Source organism: Oculina patagonica, chromosome 8 (assembly GCF_052425735.1).
Source record: "Oculina patagonica isolate OP01 chromosome 8, crgOcupat, whole genome shotgun sequence".
Taxonomy (NCBI): domain Eukaryota; kingdom Metazoa; phylum Cnidaria; class Anthozoa; order Scleractinia; family Oculinidae; genus Oculina; species Oculina patagonica.
The window spans coordinates 13,429,475-13,441,396 of NC_135765.1; the positions used below are offsets into that span (position 1 = coordinate 13,429,475).

General features: G+C 38.2%; 1 protein-coding gene across 1 annotated transcript; it reads left to right on the forward strand.

The window, feature by feature from the left end:
* The first annotated feature begins 4,677 nt into the window (after window positions 1-4,677).
* On the forward strand, window positions 4,678-10,927 carry LOC144664158 (uncharacterized). The gene is made up of 7 exons (XM_078525272.1): window positions 4,678-5,964; window positions 6,398-6,512; window positions 7,208-7,297; window positions 7,901-7,954; window positions 9,107-9,193; window positions 9,288-9,371; window positions 10,305-10,927. Exons 1-7 carry the CDS (start codon window positions 5,932-5,934, stop codon window positions 10,925-10,927), a joined length of 1,086 nt encoding a protein of 361 aa, XP_078381398.1. The 5' UTR covers window positions 4,678-5,931.
* The last annotated feature ends 995 nt before the right edge of the window (window positions 10,928-11,922 follow it).

Sequence of the window (11,922 nt, forward strand, 5' to 3'; positions counted from 1 at the left end):
TAATAACAAGTAAAAGAACCTTGACGCTATTTCAAACCGACGTTTCAGCTCATCGGAAATTCTTGAACGAAGCGAACTGTAATGGCGGACTAAAAAACTTCATGTATGCTGTCAACGAAGTGTAACGTTTCAACGAATTCAAAACAAAAACGAAAACAAACCCCGAGTCTGCGCAGTACGGACTGGAAATCAGCTTTAAGAATAAGATTTCTAAGCAGTTTTATGCAATTTTACAGCAAAAGAAGTATCTAAATAAGAGGAAAATTTGTTGCCGAAAATTGAAACGTCTTCAGATGTTCCTCGAAAATCCTCGACAAACTTCGTAAATCTTCAGAAACGTTCGTATGGTCTTTGAAAGACACTAGGATAATATTTGGTCTGGAAATTGCTCAAAATACAACAAGTTGCTCGAGAGGAAAAAAGTTGCTCGAAGGGGAAAAAGTTGCTCGAAATATGAAAAGTTGCCAAAAAGTTGCCGAGCAACTTGTGAAAAGCCCTACGGGCAACACGGATCTAGAAATTCAGCCAGTCTCAGTAAAGCGCGATCCTGGTGAAACGGTTTTTGCAAAGATCACGCAACTGAATATCTTTTTTATACTGTGCGTAGCTAGCGATACTTTCGTCACTGAAATGTAGGGGGCGCGCTGAATCCCCAAATTTTTTGTTTGGGGGGAAGGGGGTTACAGCCTCCCTGCTAGGCATGAATAGATTGTGCTTGTAAATTCAGGAAAAGTTGCTTCATAATTTACCCAAAAGTTGCTCTAAAGTTGCTCAAACATCAAAAAGTTGCCACCAAAATTTAGACAAGTTGCTCTCTAGAGTCGTTTTGTTTTAGATAAATACTCAAAACGTGTTTGATTGTTTGATGCCATTTAAACATTTTCGTTAAATATTCTTACAATCATTAAAAGAGGCCAAAAAACCATTGTTATATGAGAAATATAAATACTTTGTTGTAATCAATATACCCTTTTAACTCAACATAACTTAAATAATAGATAAAAAAATTTAAAAAACTTAAAATTAAAAATTAAAAAAAGATAAAAATCCTTCGAAATGAAACGACCTTTTATGGTTTGGATCGGTTTTATATCAATTTGTTGCTCAAAAGTTGCCAAGAAAGGCAAAAGTTGCCCTAGGTTGCTGGTACAACAAAAAGTTGCTCAAAACGCTAAAAGTTGCTCAAAAGTTGCCGAGCACAATCTATTTATGCCTACTCCCTGCCCCCTGCTCCGCCACCTATGGGTGACGAGGATGCTTTTCCAAACATCCATCTTCCTCTCCTTATTGCATGCACCTTAATATCAGTAACTAGTGCGAAAGCTGAGCGGTTCTTTTCGCTCATGAAAAAATCATGACCTGCTCCAGATCAACAATGTCTGAAGAGCGCTTCTCAGATCTCGCTGTTATTGCTATGCATTACTCTGAAAGGTTCGAGTTAGACGAGATATGCGAGGGCTTTGTAAAAGCTCATTCAAGAAGACTCTTTCAGACTACATTGTTCGATTAGCGAAGTATGTAAAAAAACGACTACTGTCGCTTTTAAGACTCTGTATACACAATTGAATAACCGATTTTAAATTAAGAAAGCTCAAATAAATATACTAGAGTGTATTAGAACCCCTAACAGGGCCTCCGGTCCAGTCTCCTCTCGTGAGCAGCGGTCATGATGAGCCGTCAACCGTGTGGTCGTAAACCAGACTCGCGAACCAAACAGCACTGGAGAATGCGTTCGAGTTTGAACGCGAAAAAAAACTGACGTTCATGGTTTGCGTTCTCAAAAATAGGCAAAATTTGGTCATTTCACGTTGTCGTTTTGCAGAGGATCAGGGTTAGGCAGAAGACGCAAGTGCAGAGCTGTTGCTCTCTATTATCCCTTTGTTAAGACAACCTCGTTCCAGAGTCTCACTCTCTCCGACCCCAAGAGTGACAACAGATCAACGTGCAACCTCGTTTCCAGAGTCTCTCTCTCCCCGCCCACCAGAGCATGATTTAATTTTACTACGGTTTATTTGATTGGCTAGATTTTTAACAAAGATAATTTAAATCTAGCCAATCAAATCAACCGTAGTAAAATCCTTTAAAACATATGGATTTTAAAACGGTTCATTAGATTTGCCAAATTTAAATTTCCTTTGTTGGTGAAGATCTAGCCAATCAAATCATGTGTCCCCAGGGCCACGTGTTCCTCGTGCCCCAGGCTCCGCCGGCTAAGCGGGACAAGCGGCTCTGGGGACGACAATGAGTCTCCCTTCTCTCGCTCTTAGGGAAGGGGGGGGGGGAGTGGGGGGGGAGACACCCAGCTGGTTAGGAGTTTTTTTTTAGCGAGGTTCTCGTTGCTGTTGCCCTCGTGGTTTGCTAAAGCTTCCTATTAGATTGCGCGCGCACAATTGGCGTACCATAAACCGCTGGTCACGAAAACAAATTTGCGAATTCTTTTTCGGATTTCCCAAAGAAACACAACAAAGGCAAAACCATAAAATCCAAGAACGCGTTTTTATAGATTTCCTGTTTTATTAGAAAATTTGAAATCCGGATTTAAAAATCAAAATCCGGAAGTCGAAGCTTTCATTGGTTTCAATAATGTGGAGAAAATGTTCTTTGTTTTACCCGGATTGGTGGTTATGGACCTCTGGTTTTAAGCAATTTCGCTGCTTTCATAAAATGAAAACGGCTTCTGCAGTTAACAAGTCAAGTTATCGACTAACTATTACAAATTTAAAATGAAATCATTATTCCATAACTTGGCTCTAAAATGTGATTTAGGCGGAGATACTTCACTATTATAGACAAGTCTATTTTCGCGAGTCGAGAACGACCTTATTTCAATATTTGCCCGCTGCCAGACAACGTGGACTGTTTGCATTATAACATGTAAACCATCTTGGCGACTATCGTGAATATGAACTGTTGTAAAAGCTCTCACTAGTAAGCGATCAGCCATGTGAATTGGTCCCAAACGAAGGCTCGCTCCTGTAAAGTAGACCAGCTCTATTTACGACCAATTTTTCGAATATCCGAGGCTGTCGCTTAAGGCGGGGGTTCACGTGAAAGCCTTTTTTCCACCGTTTAAAGTGAGTTTTAATGCGAATATCTCGCTAGCGTTTCAAGCAATCTCTGAAAAACTCTTTGCTCATTTCACAAATCTATGTTTTTGCGGTGTTTTGTGAATTTCTGGGTGATTGTTGGGAATTTTTTGGGAAAAGATAATTTTTCTCAAAGGATTAGTATAATTTAGAGAAATAAGAAATATTGGAGATTTAATGTGATTTTAAAATTGGCAGACGGACACCAGTTAGTCCCCCCGACAACCTGAAATGCTCTTGCGTGGGTGTCAACTGTCTGATGGTGTTCCAAAAACAATTTCCTTTCTCCTTTCTTTTCTTTAAACCTCCTAAAATTTCACTCAAATTCACATTTACCCCCCGCCTTAACAGAATTTACCATATTCCAGCATAAAAATGGCGTTTATTTTGTATAAATGCAGAGCACGTGTCCCGTGTATACGTATACCCATATGCCAAAAATAGCTCAGAGCGCACGATTAGTAAAGATGTGTCTGTTATTGTCGCTCCAGCTTTGAGTGCGTGTGTATTTGTTCTGATTTGCTTTGTGTGTATTTGTTTCTTGTCCGGCACAAACGTGCTTAGTTCAGGGTGTCCTCTGTTGTGGGTTTCAGTTAATAAATTGTTTACGTCAGAGCTCATTGTGTCTTCTTTGTGAGCACCACATAACGCCAACTGCGTACTGGGCAGATGTTTATATCGCTTACTGATTAGGTCTAACAGACGAGAGGCGGTCATTGGGCATGTAAAGTCTACATAATTATTTAGCAATTTAATTTTTAAACTACTGATACACATTTGTTTTGCTTCCACTCTCGAAGCACTGCGGTTGACCTGTTAAGTTAACAAGTGAACAAAACGGGAAATTAACAATTTAGATCAGTTAAGGCCGGTATCAAAATAGCCAAGCGATCAGGACGATCACTTGTAAACATTACGTACCGTACGATCTATACGACCCGACGATAGAGACGATCCTCTTTTGTTCTCGCTGGCAACTGTTCAACAATTTGGGCGATCTAATTATATTCCAGAGTGCCCTGGGTTATCTCGGGATGAGAATTCATTGCCTATCGTACCGATCAGAACGGATCACTCAAAACTGTTTAACAAGACGATCAGAACAATCCGGACGATTTTATAAAAAGTCAACATTAATTTAAAAAGGAAATTGATAAATTTGGAGTTTTACCTTTTTTTAACTTGCACTATTAAAAAATATATAGAAGTCTTGGTTCAACTCGCTCAATTTGCCTTATATTCAATGATTGCTACTTATGTGACAAACTGTTGGTTTCTTATGATTTAATTCGTTCGCTCTGGTATCGTTTATTAAAAAAATATTACACTTTGCAGTCCTTGGACTGAATTACGTGTAAATGTATAAACGCTATATATATTACAAGATTTAAAAAAAAAATTAAAAGCTATTTACATTAAAATATATTTACATTAAAACATTTACATTACATTAAAAGCTATTTACATTAAAATATATTAAAAACTATTAAAAGAGAGTTTGAGGCAATTTTTTAATTCTTATCGCATTACTTTTTGTGGTTACCAAGTAAGTGTAAGTGTCAGTAAGATTTTCCGAAACACGAAGTAAGAACGACAGCGTACCGAAACGGCACGAGGATTTCTCAAATGCTCCAGGTAGCTTAAGCTTTTTACGATTACAATACTATTCTTTAGAAGGATACGGTGATGAATTGTTAGGTTTCCGATTGAAAAAAGCCACTTTCACAATCATTATGGCGCTTTCGAACTGTCTACGATCGACAATCGACTGCTTTGATGAACCGCTGCCCGAACGTAGTTGGAACATCAGTGATTCTTCGCACGTGGATAAATTGCTTCAAAGTAACACTTTCCGAAGCACGAAGGAAGAACGAAAGCGTACCTGAAACGGCACGAGGATTTACCTAATAACTTCTGGCCATAAAACTCTTTCCCGTACTGCCCTTTAAATGGCAATGAAAAATTACCAAAAAATTATTCTTCGTCCGATCGCTACAAATTTCGGTAGAATGCGTGACAAGTTTATTACCCAACTTCCCCCCCCCCCCCCGCAAATTTAAATGTGGCATACACGACGTGTTATTTATATTTACTTCATGCGTTCTATAAAACCTTGCTTGTTGCTTGGAATCAATGTCTGAATTTTATCTCTGAGTATAAAGAGATCGTTATATTTTGCAGAAAAGGATCTTTGGGACAACATAGGAAAAAAATATATTCGAAATTCTGCGACGCTACTTGGCCAAAAATATATGCTAAGTTATGTAAATTAGATTATTCATGAAGCTTAAATAAATTGTAATAAATTCTATTTTTAATTAGTGCAGACAGTAACCACATGCCCTCTTAGAGTGCTTTCACTGTTATTTTATGCTGTACGGATTTCACCCAACTTGTATATGTTTTGCTATCGTTCATCTTTCAATACCTTTTACTATATATAATACCAGGTTTGTAATCAATGTTCTACGTGCAGGCTGTAACGTACTGTATAATTTCCACCACGTGCACCAGGGTCACTTAAAATCGGTGACCGTGACAAAAAGCCTTTTGTCAATAGACCTCAATATTCACAACACGTGATAAATGGCACTTAAATCCATAAATTATATGCCGACACAAGTTATTTCTGAATTAGCAACGGAACTACTAAGGCCGGGCTAAAAATAGAACGTAAATTACGCCCACCTTAAACAACTCTCAACGCATAAAAGAATGTTCTCGGTCGAAGAAAACAGGTCACGTCAATGACGTTTGTTGACGTCATTTCAACGTGTCCAGTGCACGTATAAAGTCACGCGAAAATCGCGCTGATGAAATTATTTCCGAACGCGTAAGATGACTAATGATGGACTTCTCTAATGTCCGCTTTCCTACGGTAAGTTTGTTATTTTTCTGTGGGGAACACCAAGTCTTAGTTTAAATCCGGAATGTTCACAAGTAATTTTTATTTGCAAACTTTCCGAAATGTCATTGTATACTATTTAACCGGAGTTACGATGCAAACAACGATCACGTACGCACTCAAGTAGGCATATTATCAATTTATTCGGTTAGATCTTGTATCTAGAACACCGTTTATTATTTTAACCAGTAGACTAACTTTGTACCTCTCGATAACTTCACGCGACAACTAAATCAGACCTTCAGGACCTCTCAAAGTGTGCTTTAGATACGGAACTTGTCTGCGTGACATGAATATTAGCAGGGCTAAAATTATTATGCAAATATTAATTTAAAGGACGATTTGCGTTTTAGGACCTATTTTTAAAATCTCTAGACCTTCATTCTTCGTTCTTCTCCTTTCGCAGGTTGAGCTATCGCAATGCTACCCGTACGCACAAGATCCTAGAAACGATTATTCCCAGCCGATATGGGATGCACAAATGGGTTCTCACGAAAGCCCTCCAAATGACACTGAAACAGGTAAATGATTGAATCGCTTCTATGATAAGGACAGAATATTTCGTACGCTTTGTTCGTTTCAGCTAGCATAGCGTATTACTCTTCAAGTTGCACCCGCTAGTGATATCCCATATTTCCATATTTTTCTCTTGTGCAGTAAGCTTACATCAGATGTTTCAATAAAATACCACTCCTCCTAAATAAAAACTATTGACAACAATCTCCTCACACGAGGAGCTAATATTTACTGATGTTATTGTCTTTTTACGGGGCGTACGACACTTAAGTCGAAACGGATCGATAAAGGCTGATGTAATCTTAATATTGTGATATTCTAGAAGAAATTGACAATGGCGTTTGCTTTATTTTTAATCGTTTTTCGGTTTTTTCGCATCGTCATGTCTATTCCCATGAATAGCTGCTTGCGACATAGCCTAATTCAAATTCAACATGTCAAGCGATTTTCATTGAAAGAATTCGAAAGTTGATATATCCAAGCCGCAGGCATTCCAGCTTTGATATTATGTCGATTAGTTCAAATTCTCCCAAAATTCCTGTTGTATCAGCTTCACGTTATGCAAAGAGGAAGCATCTGTGTTTTGACGTTTATGTTATGAAATAGAGCCAAAAAAAGCAAAGATACGTCCGCCATAACCTATGGACGTTTGTGCTTAGACAGTTTTTTATTAAAATAATTCGCTTTAATTCAATTTCAGTTTATAATGGCATGACCTCCTTGAATGAAATTAAAGATCCGGTGAATAACGCAACTAATAATTTTCTGGGTGTCCTCGATTTTGAAACAGGTAAAATATAAAAATAATATATCACAGTAACTGATCATGCATGCAAAAATACGTAATAATATCATTTCTGTTCTCAGAACTTGCAATTGTAAGTTTCAGTAACTACACTCGTTTTTTTTATAAGAATACGGTTTTCCGACCCAGGCTGAATATTCTTATTTTTTTGCCTATTTTAGGCTGAAAATATTCTTATGAACATTCTTAGAAAATACCGTTTGAAATTTCCGTTTTAGCAAGTATTGGGTAATCAATTAGAAGTGTTTGGTGTCCAAATCTGTATCCATTGCTTTTCGTTGCAGCCTGGCCAATTTGGCTTTAAACAAAGCATTCCTCACAGAGATAAAGTGACGGAAATGAAAATACCTGATTTGATTTCAACTAAAAACTATATTCTTATCAAAATCTCAGCCTTGGGTTTATTCTTAAAATATCCTTAAAAATACGCAAATTTCAGCCTCGATATTCTTATAAACTAGATTCTTATAAAATAAAAAGAGTGTATGCAAATTCTCAAAGAAAATTTTTTAGAAAAAAAAAAGTGTAGTTATTACTAAGGATTGTTTTGGTGCTTACTTAGATGAGCTCTTTTATTTTGTTTGTTAGAACTTCTAAACAGGACATGTTCAAGACTGACACGTGACCAAGCACCAGGCGGAGGTATGTCAGGCTATTTCCATTCACTTTTAAACGTGCTTTACATACAGTCAGTTTTGAATTTTCAATAGCGACCCTCAGATGTGGGTACGAGTACGATTTTTCAAACCTACGTTATTATAGGAAATTAACGCTTGTGTTAATTAAGGTGTTGGAAATTAACGCGACTTAAATTAACGCGAATTGAAGGAAAAATTACTTCCCAATAACGGAAATTAACGCGAAAGAGAGGGTAATATTTCAAAATGAAGGAAATTAACGCGACGTACACAACAGGAACAAGTTTATTTAAACACTTGTTGGCGTATAATCTTAAACGCAAACAATGTTCATGGTACTTTTCCCACTTCGAGCGTTCTTTGTAGTATCAGTGATAGCGGCAGATGTCCACCGTGATAAGATAATGATTTTTCCTTTGAGTCAAGAACGGCTGGACTGTAACGAGAAATTGGGGCCAAAATAATGGAAATTAAGGTCATGGAAATTAACGCTCCACTTAATTAACGGTGCGGAAATTAACGTTAACAAAAATTAACGCGACTTAAATTAACGCGAATTTTTGAAATTCGCGTTAATTTCATGACGCGTTTATTTCCTATAATAAGGTAGTACTCATACTTTCGATTATCATAATTTACCCCAATCTCGTACCGATAGTCTCCTTTTAACTGGTCCGCAACAGGGAGGGGTGAAGGCTCTGGACATGAAACTGGATTGTAATTCGAAAGTCGTACTCGTATTCGATCTCGTACTCGTACTCCGCCATAAGGGTCCCTAATATTCGACTACGAGCCCGAGTTTTCTATGAAATGACGAATAGCCAACGAGCTGAGGTGCATCCGAGTTGAATGCACATCGCTCATTATCGGGGTGCGAAATCTGCTCGCGCAAACTTTAAACCGTTAATCATCACCATCATCATCATCATCATCATCATCATCATCATCATCTTCGTTTCAGCAAATTCCACCAAACGTTTTAACTTCATTTGAAATTTATCTACAAAAATCGGCATGACATGTCAATCTTTTAGTTTTGAGCGAGTTTTCATTCAAACCTGTAAGTAAACAATTAAGTTGCGAAAAATCTGAGAGTTAAAAAGATTGTAAAATCATTTTGACGTTAATCGTTTTTTTTTTGTTGTTGTTGTTATAGAATTCACCAGGTGGAAAACCAAGTTTCCGGATTACTTTCTAGATGCAACTTGGAGTAATCAACAAGTTTTACCTACCTTGGAAATAGGCAAGTAGAACCGATATCTTCATTATGTTGTTGAAACTAAACCGATTCTTGACGAATAAATTATTAATAACCCAAACATTTGTATTTTTTCCAGGAGCTACAGAAAATCAGGTTGTGCCGTATACGCCTCCAAGACAAAGACGAAATCGGGGACCCAAACCAAAGATTATGTATGATGGTACGTTATTATTCACTAAAAAAAAAACTGCTGAGTGTGTTGTGTGTGCTGCAAAGGTCGTGGCCAAAGTTCTAAAACGCTTTCCATTTGTACGAAGAAACCTGTCCTTCCCACATGGATTTTTTTGGAAAAAAAAAGGAATTTTTTTAATTTTTTTTTAATTTATCCGAAATGCTCGGAATATCATTGTAACTTTTTTTTTTTGTTTGTTTTGTTTTGTTTTCGCACTAGCACTATATACATTATGCTCCTGGATGAAATTCGCGGGTATCCCGTAGAGAAATTAAATGGAACGGTCCTTTCCACTGGAAAGTATTCAACGGTACACACTCGTCCCGTACCATAGTGTTTGTCAAAAAAAATTATACTGTCCCATTTGCCAGGAAATTTTAACGGGTTTTTCCACACGAATGAAAAGCGTTCTCAGTGTCCAAACACAGAAAAAGGGTGGTTCGCCTGTTCATGATTTCACGCCTGTTATTTCCGGCGGAGCCAAACAACAGGGGAAATTTTGCTCTGCGTTCGCAGGCTGCTGCCATTTTGAACGTGGAGCAAATTAGAGACACTACGGTTACTTGGACGGTAACACGATGTGAAATAATTTCAGTCTTCAAAATTTATGGTTCAAAATTACAGATCGTACTGTGTTGACAAAGGGAAAGCTGGCGAATGATTAATGGGTGAATGAGTTTTCGCAAAATTTGACTTAGGCAGCAAGCAAATTAAGATATTTAAGATAAAGAACTGTGGTTTATAAAGTTTTTGTATCACAAACCGATATCTGTTGTTTTCTTGTTTTGGCTTACTTGTCGACTGAACCTGGTTCGTTTGGATTTTTCTCTAAATTATTATTCATTTCCAAGTAGCTTGTGTCTCTGACTGAATAATATCTTACTCGTTGAATTAACCTTGTATTTAATTTTTAACTTTCAGGCCACGGTCCAATTCAACTATGGCAGTTAATTCTTTCGCTGCTCGTTTCATCCCCCGGCGAGCGCCTTGTGGAATGGACCAGAGACCGAAAATACGAATTTCGGATCTTGCAGCCGGATAAACTAGCGAGGCTGTGGGGAGAACATAAGAAAAAACCAACCATGAATTTCGAAAAACTGGCCCGTGGTCTACGATATTACTACGGGAAATCAATCTTAGAGAAAGTGCGTGGAAAACAATTCACATATGAGTTCGTTATGGATGTTGCGCAAATTCTTGGATATGATCCAGTGGAGGAGATTCCAGAAGGTGTGGAGATGAACACACAGCTTGCTAACTCTGGAATAACATCAGCTGAAGTTCTTAGACAAGATGAGTCCCATGTTCCAGGATCTGCAGGACTAGGGGAGGGATTTAGGGGCATGATGGAGGGATGTGGAGGTGCTGGGGAGGGATCCTGGGGTACAGGGGAGGGTTCTTTGGGTACAGGAGAGGGGTTTGGAGGTACAGGGGAGGGATTCTGGGATATAGGGGAGGGTTTGGTAGACGTAGGGGAGGAACGTTTGGGTACAAGGGAGGGAATAGGAGTATTCGGGGGATTAAAAACACAAGGGAAGGGATAGGAGGCATAAGAGTAGAATTTGGGGGAAGAAGGGAGGGCTTTTCGGGCTGGAGGGAGGGATTTAGAGACATAACGGAGGGAATTGGGGGCACATCGGAGGGACTTTTGAACACAGATAATAAAATTGGGGGTACAGGGGTGGGTTTTTCAGGGATAAAGTCGTTCGATTTCAGCGTGCTCGTTGAATCGGACGAATCAAGTAGCTTCTATGAAGCGTTATAAGTATGTCTTGTATCAAGCATATGAAAAAGTCTTAAAGAGAGTTTTTTTAATGACTGAACTTTCAAATAATGAACATTTACTGGTCTTAAAAATTCACTTTCACAGAGCGAGTTTAGTGTCATGTTTTCGTCGTAATTACTCAGGACTCCGTTAAGGGTCGTGGTTATGGTCGAAATTCTGTGCTTTTCGCAGAAGATTCTCTTGTATTTCTCACTGCCATGCCATTCTTTCGCCTTTTTTCCACTCTCTGATTTAAGTTGATGATTTAAGACCAGTCACTGAAAAACTCTCTGTGTAATATTTACGCGTATCATGTATGATCACTTCTCGTTTCCAATAAGGGAAAAATCGACAAGCGTAGAAACCGATTGGTTAAAATATCAGGCTTTCATATGTGTGTCGAAAAATCAATAACAAAGCATTTACCACTGGCCTTGGCAATAACAAAAACGTACTCAACCCGAAGAGCCAATGGGAACTTCTAGCAAGGACCAATTACCGTGCAGTGCCAAGCCTGGGACAACGCGCGAGACCAAATCACGGTTGATTTGACACGAGCGTACGTTTTGACCAATCAAGAAACGGGTTAACTAATCCCAAAACGGCTACACATTTCTTTCGACACTCAGTTGAAACAGCTTTAAAACATACGAAACATATAAGATCAGATTTTTTCACCTTAGTAATAGTTTTATAGAATGTTTTGTGGTACTCGTTTTATATATTTTATTTTTGGGGAAGGGATCAGCATAAATCCTCTAAGGGATAATGAAT